Here is a 20,576-nt window from a genome sequence, read left to right as displayed (position 1 = left end):
TGCCGCTTGTTTACGTCATTGCGTAAATATTTGCAACTGACCAATCAGAGCGACTTGGTAGGTCCCCTAAAAATGACGTAACTATTAGAAAAATGTGTGCATGGCCGGAGTTATGTTAAGGTTTGTCGACATTACATCAATTTTATTATGCTGAATTAATCTTTCAACGCTTATACACATCTGCAACGTCCCAGGGAAAAGTCGTACTAACGTCTACATTAGGGATAATAATAACAACTTGTGCGTCCATTACCTATATCGATTTTGTAGCTAGCTATCCAGCTAATGTGGTCAGCCATACAAATCTGCAGTAATATGCGCAACTTTACTAAATTCAGGCACGTAATATTAAAATCACTTGATCGACCGAAAATCTGCATCGCTGTGTTTTGTCCTGGGATTATGAAAAGGATAAACGACAAAAAATATGGACTACACGTGATTTAATCTAGTACAGTATTTTTTGCAGTATTTTTTACAAGTATTGGCCAAAAGTAGACCCTTACAATGTCAGCTTTAATCTAATAGCCTTTACGTGGCTATAAGGTGTCTAGAAGTCACTGTTCTTTTTATATGTTTCGCCCATTTTTATAACTAATCGGAATTTTGACTGCTTGGTTATTTAGGCCAAGAGCCCATGATTTATGTAGCTCTGTGACATTTTGCATGTCCTGTGGTTTTACCCTGTCTCTGCAGGAGTGTTTGCAGGTTGCTGACTCTCTTGGATGGTCACCACTGTGGCAGAGTTTCTCGCCCCCTCCCTTACAGTATTCCAAAGCCTCAGCGGATTCTGGAACCCTCTACTGTTTTCCGCGAGCATAGTGCCATGGCAGATCCAGGCCTGTACAGGCCACCCCCTGCCGTGCGCGGGATGACCGTGCTGGATCGGGAGGCGTTCACGCAGATGATCCACGTACCCGCTCTTCGTGTCCCCACTACCGTCCTCAACAAGGTCGTCAAGAGCCTCAAGAAAATAGCCCTGCAGCGGCCAGGCATCAAACGTGTCGTGGACGACGGACAGCCGGTGGGCGGCAGCGGACAGCACCGGCTCCTCCTGCTGGACCCACACTGCGTCGCGTCAGCCGAATCCTTCGGCCACGAGGAGACAGCCGCGCTGACCGCCTTCGGCGTATCACCCGAGCTGCATCGCTACGAGCTGCAGCTGACCTACGAGAACCTGAAGAGCGAGGAGGTGCTTCGGGCCGTGCTTCCCGAGGGACAGGACGTGACCTCGGGCTTCAGCAGGGTCGGCCACATCGCGCACATGAACCTCCGAGATCACCAGCTGCCATACAAAAGTCTCATAGGTGAGAGAAACCATGGATGTTCATTTGTGCATGATGCGTAAAAAATAAGTAAAGACAAAGTAGATCCTTTATTATTAGCTTCTTTGTGCAGACAAAGTTTGCCCGGTCATTATTTTATTGTTTTCTGTCTGCAGGTCAGGTGATCATGGACAAGAACCCAGGCGTTACCTGCGTGGTCAACAAGACTAACACCATCGACTCCACCTACAGAAACTTCCAGATGGAGGTGCTGGCAGGAGAGAGTAACATGGTAGCCAAGGTGAGGCCAGGATGTATCGGACAAGGGACAGTTCACACAATGCTAATAAGAGTTAACACAGAAAAATCATTTCTTTATATAGAACCTTATATAGCCCACAAAAGACCTCAGGAGGAGATGTAGAGGACTTTAAATGAATGTCCGTGAAGGTTTTAGGTTTCAAATGTTTTTTTCTTTGATATTTTATTTGTTCCCAGTTAAGAAGATGCATTGATAGTTTTGATTTTAAGTACAACTCCATATGACTTCATTCTGTACTCTTTCCTCTTTAATGCATTTTTTCTTTTTTCCCCTTTTCTCTTTCCTCAACCTTTCTCATTCTCTCCATCTCTCTCGGCCCCAGGTGAGAGAGAACGGTGTGCTGTACGAGTTCGACTTCTCCCGCGTCTATTGGAACCCGCGGCTAAGCACGGAACACGAGCGTGTGGTGTCGCTGCTGCGCTGCGGTGACATCGTCCTGGACGTGTTTGCCGGCGTGGGCCCGTTCGCCATCCCAGCCGCACGGCGCGGCTGCGTCGTGCTCGCCAATGACCTTAACCCCGAGGCCCACCGCTGGCTCCAGCACAACGCCCGGCTCAACAAGGTCGACGCCGCGATCACGACCTTTAACCTGGACGGACGCGAGTTCCTCCGGGGGCCGGCACGCGAGCGTCTGCCCGGACTAATGAGAGGCCCGGGTGCCGTGCACGTGGTCATGAACCTCCCAGCGCTGGCGTTGGACTTCCTGGACACCTTCAGGGGACTGTTAGGCCCCGAGCCGGACCAGGGATTATCCTGTGAGGCCACCATGCCTCAGGTGCACTGTTACGGGTTCTCCAAAGAAGACGATCCCCAGCAGGACATGGTGCAGCGGGCGGAGGCAAGCTTAGGGGTTTCCCTGCAGGGGCGCTGTTCGGTGCATATGGTGAGAAACGTGGCACCCAATAAGGAAATGATGTGTGTGAACTTCCGCATGCCCCGAGAAGTGCTGTACACAATCAGCAGCTCAAAGGAGGATGGTGGGTCCAATCAGCAGGCTCGTGACATCACAGCTGCATGCACAAATATTCACAGGCTTTCCACAAAGAACATGCACGCACACAAACAGATTGCACCTAGCAGGGGAATGCAGCGCAAAAAAATCTCATGCACACTATACATGCCTGAGAGTGCAGCTGTAATTAAACTTTTGCATACATGCCTTCATCACACAATTTTGCTTTAAAGTTTCACACGCCTCTCTCTGGCACACACTAATCATTTTGTCTCTCCGTTCCACAGATTCAGAGGAGCCATCTCCGAAGAGACAGAGGTGTGAGGAAACAGAATAGCACAAGCCCATCTGAACCATAGGAATTTTGTTTTATTTTGTTTTATAATAAACTATCCAAATGTTCTTTAAAATTTGTTCTAATCTGTAACACAAAAGACTACCAATACCATAAAGTAATGCTAGTTATCTGTGCTTGGGTATGTTATCCCCTGTGTCATAAGAACTGGCATCCAGTAGAAATCTGGTGCAGGGGATGTGTGCATGTCAGCTACTACAACTAACGCTGTAGAATGACACCAACAAAATTACAACAAAGATAGCAATGTGATTTGTTTTTTGGAAATTTATTTAAACAAACATTCAAAAATCCACAAAATATCTGTACAATACAGTGTGCTTCCTCTTTAGTCAGCCAACTTGCACTAAAGAGCAGCAATAAGTGTCCCATTTTTAAACTTAAATCCAGTTCTGAAAAAGAGGAAAAGAAAATTCCTACTGCAGAAGTTTTCCTTCAGCTCTCAGAGGAAGCGTGCTCTGTGGAGGAGGGAGAGGTGGGCGTGTGTTATGTAAATGAAGGGAAGAGCCCGCTGAAGGCGTCCTGTATTGCTCGGTGGCAGGCGAGTCCTGCCGTGTAACCGCCAGCTACGTCCTGTGGCGTCGCTGTTCGCACGTGGTTCAGATACCTGTGGAGAGAGGGCAGAACAGTCAGGCAGGCTGTAGCCGGGTGTCCGCAAACCTGTCTACAGGAAGGCTACCTTGATGTGCGCGCGCCCACTAATGAGCAGAATCCGTAGTGGCAGGATTTGGAACTGCTTGGAAAAGGAAGCGGCAAAACTGCTATTTCATATAACAGTTCATCCATCGTGCACACACACACACACACACACACACACTCTTATCAGCAGTGTCTGGCAATATAAAAGCCCCTCGACCCTGCATGCCCACACACTGAGTGGCAGGTCCTCCCTGATGACAGTCTGGATCATGGTATCAGAGGTGTGTGTGTGTGTAAGTGCTTACAGATGTAGGCTGCCAAATGCCACACACCCCAACTCCCACTGCGACCCCTCCCCTGTCTCACTTTCTCCATCTTTCCTTAGAAAAACAACAAGATTTTACTCTGGCTCTCACAAACGTGTGCGCATGCGCACAGACACGCATTTTTTTATAAAACCACACAGCCCTCAGCCACCTATGTCCTACGGTGTTTATTGCCTGAGAGTTTAGTGGTATCTGGATGTGACAGTAATGTGTACAGTTAGAGAAGACTGACAAATTAATACCATTAAGCAGCATGACCAGTCCTCACCTACTACAGGAGTCAAAAGTGTGTGAGAAAGACGCAGCAGGGAGAAAGAGCGAGGGAGAGGAAGATTGTAATTTTTGCTTTTTAGAGCAACACTATAATTCCTATTTATACATTTATGTTTGTAAGTCAAATACAGCAATTTGTTTAGTTCAAGATGACAATGGAATTTACACAAAGAACATGAAGGGTGAAGGGTCCAGAACATGTAGGGTTAAAACTCCATAACTTTGACACATCGCTCCCCATCTAAGGACAATACAGGCATTTATCTAATGCTGAGCACTATAAGTAACCTAATCCTGCCAGGGGGCGGTGGGGGTTAAGTATCATCAGTAGTACTTAAACTCCTCTCAGCCGCCCACTCTCCCTATACACATAGATTGGTTTAGTGCTGGGCCATTAACACACACTCACACACAATTTGTTTAGTCTTGGTCCATTAATCCTACACTCAAATCGAGATGGTCGCATACACACACTGTGCAGTCTAGACCAAATGGCTGGAAGCCCTGGAACACTTCAGGCTGTGTGATTAAGAGTGTACATCTTACCATTCATTCATTGTTCATTTAAATTCTAAGAAACACTGAAGTAACACAAATTTAGACAGGAATGACTTTCTAAGCAGCTTCTAAAACTAGGAAATATTGTCTTTAGGCTTGTGCACAGACGCGCGCGCACACACGGATACTCACACAGACACGGATACGGACACACACATGTATCATTTCAGCTGCTTTGCCCTCATCACCAGGCTGTCACTCACATAGCTCTTTTGGTCTCAACGCAGCCCTGCTCAGAGCCTCTGAAAACACACCCCCCCACATTCCACAGGCAGATCTGGTTACGTATGTATGGCCACACACACACACACACACACAGCAAGAGAGGGAGAGACAGGGAAAGAACAATCCCTCATTTCAAAATTCACACCAAAAGAAAGAAGCAGCACACTGTGAGGGATATTTTAATACTCTCTCACACCCACTAATAAACAAATAACATCAGTCATTCTCTCCCATATGTGCAATTAGGGATCAAAGGTCAGGCTCAACATGATGGGAGCCAATCATATCTTCCCAAGAGAGTCCCACAGTACAGAAAGACAGGATAGAACAGTAGGAAACGTGTGAAGTTGAACTGTATATTGGTGTCCTGTAGGGGGCGATAAAGTCTGCCATGATATCTAAGATTGTGAGAAATGGTCCAATCTAATATATTTTCTTTAAAAAACACTTGAGTCCATGCCTGTGTGCATGTATGTGTGGGTGTGTGTATACACAATAGAGGCCATTTTTCTGGCTAGCATCACAGACAAACCTAATGAAAGGAGCTGTTCTGGGTTTTTGTTTAAATATAAAAGCTTTAGCCACCTTTCCTCCCTCTTCCACAGGGTCAAATGTGGGCGGGAACACCGGCGGGCACCCTTTTATTCTCTGCTCTGCCACACCTGATTGGGTTGGGGGAGGGACCTTACCACACATTTCAGGTGAGTTAGTCTCACCGAGCCATGGAAACATGCAGAGCCCAGACTCTGCCCCCGCTGCCTGTTGAGACGTACATGTATGTGTCCTCCACAATTTGGAGTCAGCAGAACAGTGGAGCTTGTTGTATACAGACCCTCTCTCTTACTCTCTCTCTCTCGCTTTCTCTCTCTCTCTGTCTCTCCTAACAATCAATATTTTTAAAGAGTACACAGGACTAAAAAAAAAAATGCATCTGGACCTCACTGCTTCAGATCCTTCAAAGACGGCTACAGGGCTTTGAGCTGCTAGACGTTCTGACTGCTGGACCTACTGACTGCTGGGAATTAAGCCTTGATCATACCAGCATCAGGGCGTGACTGCATACATCTCTCACACACACATACCTACCTTTCAAACGAGGCTACAAATCCTTTGCTAGTCAAATATGGCCCGAACCATCTGCATATACAAATTTCTGGTCATATTCCTAAATAGATAGCCCTGTAAAGGAAACCTAGGACAGCACCTCAACGCTTTGACAGAGCTGGGGTGGGGTGGGGGGGGTTGGCGAGAGAGAATGTATAAATCATTTTTAAACCATCAACGGACATACACTCCCCTTCAAAGCGAACTGCAAGATACTACAGTGCGGGAGTGTGCGTGAATGAGAGTACATGTGTGTGTTTGGTGCTTGAGCCACAGTCGTGGAGATTTATGGCGTCAGTGTCTCAGTGGGAAGTAGGGAAAGAAAAACAAAGAGCGGAGGAGGAGAGGGGAGCGGTGGGTCGTAAACACGCCCCTCTGCGCTGTCAGTCAAACTGCATGTGCGTACGTCTGTGTGTGTGCGTTCGAACGTACGCACGCACATAAGGGATCGACAGCACTTAGCGGATCTCATTTCTCTAGCACCGAGGTACGTTACAATGAATGAATGCACAGGTGTGAGTGTGTGTGTGTGTGTGTGTGTCCATCTACAGCTGCATTTACCATCATGTTATTGGGTATATGAGAACACACACTGCAACACTCACTTTTTCTCCATTCCTTGACTTGTATCATCCATCATCCCACTCTTCTGACTCACCGAATGCTTTCTAACTAATGATTGAACGCTCGGGGGACAGAGAGGGGTGTTGGAGGGGGATTTCAGTCCATAGCTTTGGAAAGAATTTATAAAAAACAAACATAAAAAGCTATTTAGAAACCTAGCTGACAGCCTATCATAAACTATAATCAATCCAATTAAATTTTGCTGCAAACAGCCAGAAAACATTAAGCAGCTTTTATAAGAGAGATTTTTCCTCTTTCTTTCTCTCGCTCTCTTTCTAACCTGTTGAAAGCTCACTTCCTGTCTATGCTGATTTGGTGCATGAGGACTTCCTGAACGATGACGAGAGTTTCCCTGGAGGCTGGCTGTAGCGGAGACGTCGCCACAGCGATGACAGGCGACCGTTGGCAAGGGCTTGACCGTCACTCCGGCCCCCCTCTTTCCACCAGCGAGGGGGAAGAACAGAGGGATGAAAGATGAGGGGTGTGGAGAAAATGAGAAAAAGGCTAGAAGGGAGGGAGAGAGTGAGGGAGGTACAGAGGGGAAGAGAGGGGGAGAGGGAGGAAAAAATAAAATATCCCTAATCTTCAAGCAATGATACTCTCTGGAGATCGGATTTCGGGAATGCCCGGCGAGATGTTAATTTCAAAGCAGAAGTGCCAGTGAAAACAATCACTGCCCATACCACACTCGTGCACACACGTGTGCACACACACACACCTCTTCTGTACTCGTATGAGCGGTGATCAGCCAAGCATCCCGCTTGCACGCTTTCCCTGGGACGCTGGAGCTGTGATGTCATCAGGCAGCGTCCGCGCCGTCGGGCGGGGAAACGTCCGAGACATGTCCACCAGGGCCTGGACCCTGGAGCGTTTGACTTTCTTCTGCATGTGTGAGTGTGAACGAGGTGCAGTGTTAAGGGAGGAAAGGAGCCGTTTAGTAGAGATTCCAGACCCCCCTCCTCCCTTCACACTCACACTCACACACAGCTGTGTTTAATAAAGCACCCAACCCAACCTTTATTTATACAGGTATAGAACTGAGACGAAGTGTGTGTGTGTGTGTGTGTGGGGGGGGGGGGGGGGGTAGCCCCAGGGGTTAACGGGAGTGGGTACAGAGACGACCCACTAAAAACACAAGCTAGTCCAACATAAATCACCGTGAACTCTACTGTCAACCTGAGCTCAGACCAACACACACACAAACACTTGCTCAGGCAGTCACAAAGATCATAGACACTACTGTCAACCTGAGCTCAGACCAACACACACAAATGAGTACATACAAACACACAAAAACGCAAGCAGACTCTATTGTCCGCTGAATCCCTAACCAAGACAAACAACACTATTTAAAATACCCTTTCTCTGTTACTTGCCACACACGCACGCACACACACACACACACACACACAGACACACAGATATGCTTCAGAGTTCAAAAGGATGCAGCCAGAGTTCCACTCTCAGATAAAAAGAACACGGGACGAAAGAAATGAGAAAGAAAAGGAGAATGATCCACCCTGTTTTTTCTTTACACAACCTCTCACCCTACCTCGCTCCTTCTCTCTCTCTCTCTCTCTCTCTCTCTCCTCTTCTTTCTCTCCTCCCCTCTCTCAACTTTCAACTAAAACCACATCACAAGGTACAACGTAGGCAGGACTAGGAATGTGTGTGTGGTTGTGCGTGTGTGTCTTAGCTTGGTCCTTTTGGTGACCATACGAGACTGAGCTGAAGCATGAAACTGCAAACACTGCAGAAATGTCAGCAGCTTTCCTGTTTACACTGGGAGCATGGTGCACCATGGGAGATGTGGTTTATTTGTTTGAATAAGAGATGAACATTTATCTCTGTCACATACACAGGCAGAGTGAGAAGTAAAAAGGGAGAAAGAATTGCTGGAGAGAGAGACAGAAGGGAGATACTGGAAGGAGAAAGATCATAAAAGATGCATCTACATGTAAATGTAAGATCATTTTAAACACAATATTAAGCCATGTGTCAGGGGCTTGAAGCTCCCTGTAAAAACGTTGCCATTTCTTTTGGCCAATGGCAAAGCAGCAGTTAGTCACATGGGCCATGCTGGCCACTTCATTGGGAATGTTTAACAGCAGGAGGGGCTGAGAGAGGGCAAGCCCCGCCCACCTCCACAGCAGAAGGGTCCTGCTCCCAGAATCCTGGGCAAGGGTACGTGCGCATGCAGCAGCTGCATGTGTGTAGTAGTTATGTATGGTGGTGTAGCTGCGTGCGTGCGATTGGCACAGGTGGTGTAGCTGCACCTGTGTGGTGACTGCACGTTTGTGGTAGCTGGGTCTGGTGTAGATGTGTGTGTGTGTGTGGTAGCTGCATAGGGTGTAACTGTGTGTGCAGTGGTTGTGTGTGGTGTAGAAGTGTGAGCAATGTCTGCGTATGGTGTCACTGTATATGTGTGGTAGCTGTGTGTGCGCTAGCTGCATATGGGAGGTGGTTGCGTACGGTGTAGATACGTGTGTGGTAGCTGTCTGTGGGGTGTAGGTGTATGTGTGTGTGTGTGTGTGTGGCTGTGGCTATGTACATGTGGTGTAGCTATATGTATGGGGTAGCTGTGTGTGTATGGTCACTGTGTGTGTGTGTGTTTCGTAGTTGCGTGTAGTGTAGATGTACGTAGATACAGTAGCTGTGTGTGTGTGTGTGTGTGTGTGTGTGTGTGTGTGTGTGTGTGTGTGTGTGTGTGTGTGTGTGTGTGTGTGTGTGTTAGCTGCATCTTACCCGAGCCTGGCCAGGTGCTCCAGCTCAGGAACTGCGGGGCCCAGCGTTTGGATGCGAAGAGGCTGGTAGACGTAGAGCTCTTCCTCCAACCGGACTACAGGGGCCAGAGAGACAGTCTGACCCTAAGAGACAAAGAGGAGGGAGTGAGAGAGAGAGAGCGAGAGAGAGGCATCTATGGTCAGCGTCGACGTGACTCACAGAGCGGCACTGTTAAGAGAAATGAATTCAAATCATAGCCAAATGTCGATTCATCGAAAGACCCTGGGTAAGAGCCAGTCACTGGGGGCTTAGTGAAATTCTATTCGGAGGAAAGCTTTTGGACTGATTCATGGGGATAATTCAAGATTCAAGCCAATTATCAGATTCCTAAATTAGCCAACGATAACAGAGTCACACACGCATGCTCAGAAGCGACCCACCCCACCGGGACCAAGAAGCGAGGGTTAACCCCGGCGGCCTGAGCCATTTCTCCTCATTTTTTACTATTTTCACATTTTAGCTCACAGTGAACCTATTTATAGCTGAAGAATGTAAGTGTTGGATGTCAGTGGACTCAGCACAATCGAAGCTAGATATAACTAACACACATACACATCTTTGATGCAAAATATCACATTTATAATGCAACATACGGGTTTTTGTTTTGTTTTTGGTTTTTTTTAAGATTTCTTGTCACACAGAAGGAACAAACACACAACAGAGAGGAATCACATGAAACAGCATATGTACAAGGCCTTTTATATACACACACACAAACAGCTGAAACTTTCCTAAGGAAACATTAACACGTTTTAGCCATAGGGTTCTGGTCCTCTTCTTAGCATCCTGCAGTCCTTCAGATTTGCCCCCTTTCTTTTTGCGATGAAGGAGCAGAACGGCTCAGCGCGGGTGAAGACGTCGCTGTGCTCTCTTGTAGAGAAGGCGGTGTGTGACGAGTAGGAACGCTGAAATTGCCTTTGTCTTCCATGCTATGGACTAGGAGTAGGCCAGATTTGCATTTTGGAGCTGGTGAAGGTTGTGTACTAGAAGAGTGTTGTGTGTCAAGGGATGAACTAGAAACAAAAAATATAAAGGTTGGAATCAAAATTCATAATACAGCTACATGTGTAATGTTATGTACACATGTACACACACACGCCCTCACGCTCACTCTCACACGCACGTACACACACACACACACACACACACACACACACACACACACACACACACACACACACACACACACACACACACACACACACACACACACACACACACACGTCTGCCTACCAAAAAACATTTATGCATATAGCAGGTAAGACATAGCTACTGTTGTAAAACAATACTTTTGAAAGCCAAATAAAAAATGTAAAAAATGTACGGACATCTTTTTTGAATGAAATATGCTCAGGTAAACCTCACAATGCACAAAATTCACAGCAGGCTAAATTACGTTCAATATCATTAGAAGTTGTATCCTTAGAAATTGTAAGGAATTATATGATTTATGCTGACAGCAAATTATAACATTATGTTTTACACTAGAGATTGTTACATCATCAGAAATAAACTGACAGTACTCACAAATATTCATCTTCATGTGGATGTTTGACATCAGTGTAGTTATCTTCCAGATCAGTGAAAAAGCTGTAGAGCTGAATCGCCTTCCGCCTCACTGCTCGGGTCTTGAGCACCCCAAATTTCTGCTGCTTCTTGAAGTGTGTACCATTTTTGAATCTTCGTCTGCATTTTGTGAAGCTTAAATTTGCTTTGAGTTGTCGATGCTAGCGCCGGTGGCAGAGAAATCACTGAAAGGTCATTTTTACCACTAAAGTCTCAGGAATCGAATACTTTGTACAAAATCTTTCTAGAACAAAAGATCGAGTTTTGGTGAGTTATTAAACAGAACAAGGACACAGCGTCCATGTGGGCCTATGCATGTTAAGATGCATGGGTGGAGTCTCAGTAGGGGGTTTGTGTGTGTGTGAGTGTGTGTGTGTGTGTATAGAATGGGGATTTCCATCTAGAAAGTTTTCTCCAATCCAACAGCAAGAAACCCGGGCATTCCAGAAATGCAAAAGCATAGTTCATCGCAGACAAACTAGTGGGAGCTGAAAAAGCGACACTACAGATGCTCTGTACAAGACTGGAGTGTAAGAGTGGTTTAGTGCGTGTGGGAACGGGTGTGTATAACGCAGTCATTGGAGGATTTATAACACATTTATAGTGTCTGTCCGTGCACACTCTAAGAACAAGCATGACCTTCAGATGCTGAAGATTTTCTACTGTTCCCTTTAATCCATGAGTGGCTAACCTCAGGCCCTGAATGGCCATAGCACTGCAGTGGCTAGGACTCAAACACATCACATACAGCCATTTTACAGATAAGCAAAGAGAAAGAAGGAGAGAGAGAGAGAAAGATAAAGATGCTCGTACTTTCTCAGGCATGCAGACATCATAAGTGTAATGAAGCTTTAAACAGAGCAGAGGGAAACCAGGGATTGTAAATCAGGGTGTTTCCAACGTAGGGCATTTAAAAAGCATCCTTATGAATATCTAGAATTATCAAATGTGTATATTATGAAGACCATGTAGGCTGTCTACAGACGCAAGAGATGCAGGCCTGTACTGATAATATCAAACTGGGGAGAGAGAGAGAGAGAGAGAGAGAGAGAGAGAGAGAGAGAGAGAGAGAGAGAGAGAGAGAGAGAGAGAGAGAGAGAGAGAGAGAGAGATGTGAATAACAGAAGAAAAACAAATGTACAATCAGAACTGGAATGGCAAATATGGAAAACGATTCTTCCAGCAGGGCTGTGGAGTGAGCCAGGGCTGCAGCTTAAGTTCTAAACTATTCTATAATAACTACACAGATCACCTAGCAACAGCACTAGGCCAATCGGACATCCTGGCCTTCATTTTGGGAGATGCTGAAACCGGGCGCTAATGTCACCTGCGGAGCTAGAGATTTAAGGCGGAGTCTGCTGCTCCGTTTGCAGTACTGCCAGATGTGTGAAACAGGAATCAGGATTTTCCAGAAAATATCCACATCACAGGAAAACTCTGGAATCATTTTACCAATAATACATGGGATGCAAGACTGGGACTTTATCTCCTACACATCAGCATAGCGTGAAGAGCAATAAAAAAACAGCAATCACTCAATCAGGACGAACATGTTCAAAAAAATTATTAAGCTGTTCCATCACCTTCACCCTCAAATTCTTACCCTCTCAGCATCTCACTGGGCATGAACAGCTAAAAACCTCCTCCAGAAACAATCAAAGAAACTGCCAAAATCCCTACAATGCGCTATATTCAGAATTAAAATAAATCAGCATAACAAACTGAATGGCTTCAGATCCTTAAATCAAACCACAAATCTGGCTTTCTGATCCAAGGATTAAACATGTACATGAAACAAGCACTCAAAAATGGACAATAAATGACCACAACCATGAAGTGGAGAGAAAACCTGGATGCCAAGAGAGAAAAGGCTGGGATGCATGTCCATAAACACACACTGCGTTGGTATGCTTGGTCCATTTGAGTCATTTGATCTGATTCATTTGTCATTTTTAATGTCTTATTAAATATTTAATTTTTCATATTGCTTCAATTTTTGAACAGTTTTGGGAGGAGTGAGAGAGGGAGGAAGAGAAAGGGAAGCCAGCGAGAGAGTGTACTCCGTGCCCCAGTGTGTGACTCATTTTCCATCAATGGGGTGAGAGTTCACCTAGAATTCCTGAATAAAGGGACCTTGAAAACATGAACATACACACAGACACACACGCGTGCGCGCACACACACACACCGAAACACACGCACACGCACACAGAGAGGCATGTGCACACACACACAAACACACGCATGCACGCACACACACAAAAACACAGATACACAGAAAAATGCACAAGCATACACAAAAAACACACACAGCTTCACTGGTGTCCTGTACATTTGTGAGTAAGGTGACATACCATACTCTTCATGCTTATGTAAGTCAGAAGCAGCTGGAGAACGGAGCAGCCTCTCATATCTACACCCCACTAACGTGCCCCCACTCACTAACGACACCCCACTCGCTAACTACACCCCACTCGCTAACGTGCCTCCACTCGCTAACGACACCCCACTCGCTAACGACACCCCACTCGCTAACGACACCCCACTCACCAATGTCCCCCCACTCACTAACTACACCCCACTCACTAACGACACCCCACTCACTAACGACACCCCACTCACTTTTGCCCTCAAAGTGATCTGCAAAATGAAAAATGTTGAGCACATTTCATGCAGACAGTGTGTGTGTGTGTGTGTGTGTGTGTGTGTGTGAGAGAGAGAGAGAGAGAGAGAGAGGGAGAGCGTGCATGCGTATTTGTCCATCCAGCAACTGAAGCATTTTATGTGTATATATGGTTAAAATACTGCTCATGACAGCCTCTCAAACTCATCAGGTTTGAGGTTTAATCCACACTGATCCAAGGCAAATGCAAACACACACACACACACACACACACACACACACACACACACACACCCCATAGCTCAGGAGATTAGCCTGCCCACACACATACCCCACACACAAACACACATAACCATTTGCCATCTCCTCCAGATTACCCTGTCATCACATTTTGATACCAGTGGAAAACGCCACAATACGCCAGAAAAAGACACACACACCCACACACACTCGTCTACAGCTGCATATGACATCCCCGGCATCAAAATCACTATCTGCTCCTAACATTACCATGCCCCAGTCCTGCTTCACGAGTCCGGTTGTGTGTTAGGTAAAGGAGTGTTAGATATACAGTTGGCCTCTAGTGTCTCTCAAATGGCGCCCTCACACCGATCTATCTTCATTATCTGCAGAGAAGGCAAGGCACGAGAGCAGAACGCCACCCCCAGGTCCTGGCTGGATTCAGAGACCCTCAGAGACAACTACGCTGAGGCTGAAATGCTCATAAACTCTGCGCAATGGAACAGTCCAAAATCTGCAGCCCACTGGAACTGCTTTGAAATCCTTGTTTGAAATCCCGTGTGAAACACTCATCTGTTTGTGTTTATACCATTCAGTTGAGGTCAACACCATTTGACGGGATAAGAGCTTAAGAAAGACCCTCAATCTTGGAAAGCTACACAACTGAACTACTTCATTTGCTGCTACAGAGAAATCAATCTAATCAAAGGGACTCAAATATTAAGGCTGACCTGGTCTTAAATCAGTGTTTGACAGCTTTTTTTAAGAAAAGAAACATTCTGACCTAAATTACAATACATGTCAACAGGGTAGATCTATAGAGCTGATACTGTATTAAAACATTGTAAAATAGTACCCTAACAAACTACATAGCGATTCAGTTTATTAATGCATGAGTTCTATCCTGTGTGCGCACGCATGCACGCATATACACACACAAATGCACACACAAACTCTGACCAAGCAAGTCTTTAGCACGACTCAAGGTCAATGAATTGAAATCCTCCATCATCACCTCCTGCTGACATTCAAGAGTGTATTCGTGTACGCACACACATGCAAAGCCAACACAAACACACGCATATACACAGACAGCAGGTCAAAAGAGATTTACAAATAAACCCTCACCTGTTTCTGCCAATCAGGCATAAAGACATGATTCATAACTAGAGGGCTCACAAATGTGTGTGTGTGTGTGTGTGTGTGTGTGTGTAAACAAAGTTCATAGTTAGCTCAGGGTTTGTGTTCACGGAATGTATATAATGGACACAACGCACATTATGTCCGCACAGCTAGCACAGCGTGCAAGTGTGTGTGTGTGTGTGTGTGTTGTAAAACAGGCTAAACAGGTCTGTGGTTTAAAAAAAAAAAAAAAAAAAAAAAAAAGGTCACAGTGAAGGACAGCCAACTGGAAGTGTGTGTGTGTGTGTGTGTGTGAGTGTGTGAGTGTGAGAGAGAGAGAGAGAGAGAGAGAGAGAGAGAGAGAGAGAGAGAGAGAGAGAGAGAGAGAGAGAGAGAGAGAGAGATCTACCAGCTAAAACCTAATGATAATAACAATGACAGAATAACACAAACGAGAAATAATACTGTTTAAGGTAACATATCTAGAATATTCCATCAGTCAAAACCAGATTTTCCTCTAACAGCCCCCCCCCCCCCCCGCCAAACACACACACACACACACAATCAGTCTACAATATTTCTGACAGACGTATGTAGTGGAAATGAAAAGATAAACTGAGGGACTTCAGACAAGGCCAGTAGAAAGGTTTCTGTCTCTCTGCTTCGTTTCAACCCCCTTTATCACTCCCATCATTCGCTGGACATCTACTGTAACTGTGTGTCTGTGTGCGCATGTGTTTGTATGAGAGGTAACAAGAACATAACTGTAGGATCTTCATATTTCTCACCCTCCAGTACTCCAGAAAGGGAATGACTCATGTTGAGCCCCCTAAACAGACTAAATATAACGAGTTCATATATCAGCTGATGCATGTGCACGTGTGTGTGTGTGTGTGTGATCTCACTGTCAGTATACCTGTATAGAAGATGGTGGCTGGTATAAAGCTGGTTGTGTGTGTGTGTGTGTGTGTGTGTGTGAGAGAGAGAGTGAGTGTGTGCGAGCGTGTATATATACTCTCACCATCAGTATGCCTGTAGAGAAGATGGTGGCTGGTTTGACCGTTTGTTTCTGCTTTTCGATCTGGTTCTCCAGCTGAGCTGCTCGCTCCTTATGCTGAGCCAGAAGAATAGAGGCTGGCAACAGGGAACTCTCCTACACACACACACACAGGCACGCGCAGGCACAGTGTGCATACAGACATACACACACACACACAAAGACAGGCACAGGAAACATATGAAAAATGAAAGAATAAACGCAACATGCAGTTAAACCATTGGTCTGAGCAAGGCCTCTGTGTGTGTGTGTGTGTGTGTGTGTGTGTGTGTGTGTGTGTGTGTGTGTGTGTGTACCAGCTCATCAAGGAGGGCTTGCTTGTTTTTTCTCTTGGCCTGTAGCTGCCTCTGCTCCTCCTGCAAGTTCTCCAATCGCCGCTGCTCTGAATCCTGCTGCTCCAACAATAAGATCTCCTCCAACTCCTCCTGTTCCCGCGTCTGCGGAGACAGAGAGAGAGAGAGAGAGAGAGAGAGAGAGAGAAAGTAAGGTAGGAGAGGGAAAGAAAAAGAAAAATAAAGAAGCATGGAAAGGGACAGGGTGGAAGAGAGAGATGTTAACCGACAGTCAAAACGTCACATTTCAGTGCTGTCATAAGACTGAGCTCAGTCAGACAGAGCGCAGTTCATACTGCAGTCATATTTAAGTTGGATTCAAAATGTTGCTTTTGCATGACCCTAAAAGTGAAGTGTGAGCCAAAGGAGGGAATCACTTCATTTCATTCCTCATTTATAATACATAATTGGCACTCACATGTGTGAGCTCTCACTCATAGGTGTGCACGTGCACACACACAGACACAGACACACAGACACAGACACAGACACAGAGACACAGACACACAGACACATTTACTTACCAGTTTGGCTTTGTTCCTCTGGATGAGGTCTTTATTTTCTCTCTGGTACTGCTCCATTATCTGTTTGGTACTCTCAATGTCTACATTATTCGTCAGGTTAAACACTGGACACGCACACAGACAGACACACAACATTTACATTTTATCCCACATTCACCCGTGCAGACCATGTCACACGCTGGTCAATCTATGGTCAAAGTTGGAACTAAAAACAGACTGAAACCCTCTTATGCTGTTCTCATTACAGACATTCCCTCTTACACCGTGCTCATCAATTACAACTTAACCGCACGTTTAATCCGCTCTTGTTCGCCTTAAACGGTTGCTGAATGAGTGAAGCAGGCATCGCTAGCATCCCACGTCCATCATCATCCTCATGATGGATAACCAGACCTGGGACGACGAACAACATGAAGCGCCTCACCAATTTCCTCCACCTGTTCCAGATAGTCATTATACTCTCCGAGACTGGGAAAGTCCGAATCCCTCTTATTATAACTGCAAGAGAGAGCGTGAGAAAGAGACAGAGAGAAAAGAGTGAGAGAAAGTGAGAAAGGTGAGACCTTGCCGATTCACTGCTGTTATCATTTCTGCTCCTCTCTCAACATGCGTCACCATGTGGCTTTTAAAGCCCATTTTCCTTTTAGTTTTTTGTTGCATAGGGTGAGGGAGAAACACAGAGCTGCAGAGTGAAAGGGAAGGTTTCCAGAGACGGCAGGGCACTCACATCTTCAGGACACGTTTGCGGATCTCCACCTCTTTGTCGATGGCTGGGTCTTCAAAGAGCTGCAGGCGGAAGTTGCTCTTCCGCAGGGGGGTGTTGCATTGGACGCAGTTGCCAGACCCCCGCACAAACAACATCTCCACGCAGTTCTCGCATCTGTAACACACGCATGCGCGCACACACAGTTTGTTTCATGTACAAACTGTTCTTTTTGGAGACTCTGAAAAGCAGAATGGAAAGTTCAAAAGCATGTTAATAAGCAATGTAAAGAAGGCCTTTTTAACAGATTACCCAGAATGCCTCTCTCTCTCCCCCTCACACACACTTTGTTCCATCAGAGGAGCTTGGCTTTCCAAAGAAATTCCAAGCTTAGCAGTAACTTAATGGATAAAACACAAGTTTGATGTATGCGTAAGGTTGCATTCTTGTGTACGTGTGTGTGTGTGTGTGTGTGTGTGTGTGTGTCTTACTTAATCACAGAGGAGTAGGGATGGAAGCTTAGTTTTGAGGCAAAACAGACCCATACCCTCCACAACTAGGGCTTTGGCAGCACACGTGAGCACATGTGAGCACATTGTCTGTCTGTGTCTGTGTGTGTGTGTGTGTGTGTGTGTTGGTTCTGTAAAGAAACAGCAGTACTGTTCCAGTACCACATTTCAGCCCTTTGGCTTGCAATGATGCATTCCAGTGCTGTCGTGGGTTTTCCCTCCTCATCAGCAGACCTGCAGTATCTGTTACCTTTTCTCTCATCTGTCTCTTGTCCTTCTCCCTCCCTGTCAGTTCTGTTCAATTCAGAATCAAATTGAGTTGTAATTACCAGTGATTGCCAATGCGATTAACAGAGACCATAGCATTAAACGTGATAAAACTGTGAAGTAAGAAAAAAGGTGGAAAATATAGAAAACCATACATGCACGCATATTGCAGTCTTACACACACACACACACACATTCATGCACGTAAATATAATGAAATATTACACACACACACACACACACACACACACACACTCACACAAACACACGTGAGATTGGTTTAAGACAGGTTGATTGTTTTCTCTAAGAGTGTGTCAGTTATAGAACGTTGTGCTGATACTTTAACAGAAAAAACTAACAACTATCTCTCCTAAACACAGATGTAACACATCTTTGGTTATAATTTCTCTTGAAAAGATAGAATGTATTACTTAAATGAGTTTTAAAAGTCTTGTCTCAGATGTATTTATTTGAGGCATGAACAGACCAAGTGCTGCTATGTTTCTGTTTCTCCAGAGCTGTAGTGACTGCACATGCATTCTTCTCCAGGCTTCCAATGTTTACGACACTTTTTCTGTCTCCAGGTTGTGTGCACTAAACCTGTACACTGTTTGGTCATTTTTAATCAGTTTTTTTTAAGACTCCAATCTTACTGTTTCATAGGGCATTATGTTCAATTCACTACTACATTAATATACTAGTAGTCAGAATTCTACAGAAGAGCTTGTCTAGATTGCTATTTACACAAGATATCTCTGTAGTTACTTGGGTCACTATTGTTATATACTGGGGTAATGAGACCTCTGTTCCAGCTCACAGGGAAGTTCACTTTGTGTCATTAGGTTAAACAGCTGGCCAATTGTGAATTTTGTTTGCTATGTTTAAAATATTTCATTGTAGGTTGTCAGTTACACTTTTTTAAAAGGGCTTTATGTTTTTCCTTTCATTTTTGAATGCTAACAGGGTAGTCCATACAACACTAATTATTTTATTATTCTAATTTGAAAAGTTCTGATTGTGCTCTGATCTGAATTTCAAGTATATTATTTTGTATTTTTATAAAGTTCTTCATCCAATTTATTTTTCAGGTTTTGCTGTTTTTAATTTGGGTGACTGTGATTTTCTTCCCAAAATCCCAAAAGAATTTCTTGATTGATTTTTCCATTTTGCTTTATATATTCTTCCTATACAGGTTATTTTAGCAATTCATTTTTAGATTGTTGTAGTGCGTGGTGGTATTTTTGTTATCTTTGTTGGTCATTGTGTTTCTATGTTTCCTGTTGGGACAGTTTTTGTAATACTTTCTTGACTGTTAAACATTATCAAACTATTTATTTTTCCCTTTTCATTAATTAATTTATTTATTTATTTGCTTAATATTATGTTTAATTGTCACTGTTTTGTCAGTTGGCAAAAAACTGTTTAGGTCTTCTGTTGCAAGGTTTCTGCTATTTGTTATTTTGATGTTTTTGTTTCAATATCAATTTATATCTTTTTTGTATATTGTCAGATTCTAATGCTGTTATGTAATCTGTGATGCTTTGTTTTAGCCATTCGTAACCTTTTAGAAGTGGGTATATGTATGTTGTTTGGTCTTGTTCGTCTTTCTCTGCTACTGACTTTTAAGGTACCGGACCATTTTGCTGTGATCTGATAGGCGAATTTATGGTTAGACTACAAATGCATTAATAGGTTCAGGTTTACATCACCCTGTATCCCAGTAGTAGGCGAGTCTGCCCAGGGAGTCTCCTCTTGTTCTGCTGTTTACAATGTACAGACCTACAATGTACAGATCTAGTCCTCTACACAATGTATATACCTATTCCTTTACATAATGTACAGACCTACAATATACAGACTTAGTCCTTTATATAATGTACAGACCTACAATGTATATACCTATTCCTTTACATAATGTACAGACCTACAATGTACAGACCTAGTCCTTTACATAATGTATATACCTATTCCTTTACATAATGCACAGACCTACAATGTACAGTTAGGTGCAAAATAATAGCAGTGTGTTTAAAACAACTGAGAAAAAGCTCAGTCCTCATAATAGCATTTATTTCCATATACACAAAGTGACTGGGATCACTACACATTCAATTCCAAATGAAAACATGAATGAAATATCAATTTTTAAACTGAAAATGAAGGAAAAAAAAAAAGAATAATGGGCTGTTAAAAAAATAGCCACGTC

At 44.5% G+C, this 20,576-nt stretch overlaps 2 protein-coding genes across 8 annotated transcripts in view; one reads left to right on the top strand and one right to left on the bottom strand.

Moving 5' to 3' along the window:
- Positions 1-66: 66 nt before the first annotated feature.
- Positions 67-2,949, top strand: trmt5 (tRNA methyltransferase 5). 2 transcript variants are annotated; one of them, XM_081724223.1, is made up of 5 exons: positions 67-120; positions 697-1,307; positions 1,442-1,566; positions 1,910-2,470; positions 2,827-2,949. In XM_081724223.1, the coding sequence occupies exons 1-5, from the start codon at positions 101-103 to the stop codon at positions 2,896-2,898; spliced, it is 1,389 nt and encodes a 462-aa protein (XP_081580349.1). In that variant the 5' UTR covers positions 67-100; the 3' UTR covers positions 2,899-2,949. The 2 variants fall into 2 exon arrangements, with proteins under 2 accessions (XP_081580349.1, XP_035387274.1); XM_035531381.2 differs by having other exon boundaries at positions 1,910-2,564.
- A 194-nt stretch (positions 2,950-3,143) lies between these two features.
- The window catches only part of mnat1 (MNAT1 component of CDK activating kinase), a 33,078-nt gene continuing 15,645 nt past the window's right edge, over positions 3,144-20,576 (bottom strand). For 2 of the 6 annotated variants that reach the window (XR_014126329.1, XR_014126327.1), the window contains exons 2-11: positions 17,619-17,771; positions 17,316-17,389; positions 16,892-16,995; positions 16,332-16,472; positions 16,000-16,131; positions 9,389-9,510; positions 6,924-7,147; positions 6,625-6,750; positions 4,823-4,932; positions 3,366-3,501 (exon numbers count right to left, since the gene is read on the bottom strand). Coding sequence is in view for 3 of the 6 variants with exons in the window: in XM_081724226.1 (XP_081580352.1) it covers positions 6,946-7,147; positions 9,389-9,510; positions 16,000-16,131; positions 16,332-16,472; positions 16,892-16,995; positions 17,316-17,389; positions 17,619-17,771 (928 nt within the window). In the remaining 3 variants the exon portion in view is untranslated. Of the gene's footprint in view, positions 3,502-4,822; positions 4,933-6,624; positions 6,751-6,917; positions 7,148-9,388; positions 9,511-15,999; positions 16,132-16,331; positions 16,473-16,891; positions 16,996-17,315; positions 17,390-17,618; positions 17,772-20,576 lie in introns of those variants that run through there. The other 4 variants (XR_014126328.1, XM_027008203.3, XM_081724226.1 and 1 more) reach the window with 4 other exon arrangements.

This window comes from Electrophorus electricus, chromosome 12 (genome assembly GCF_041902795.1).
Source record: "Electrophorus electricus isolate QZ-2024a chromosome 12, ASM4190279v1, whole genome shotgun sequence".
Classification (NCBI taxonomy): domain Eukaryota; kingdom Metazoa; phylum Chordata; class Actinopteri; order Gymnotiformes; family Gymnotidae; genus Electrophorus; species Electrophorus electricus.
This window is presented reverse-complemented; position numbering and strand designations above follow the sequence as displayed.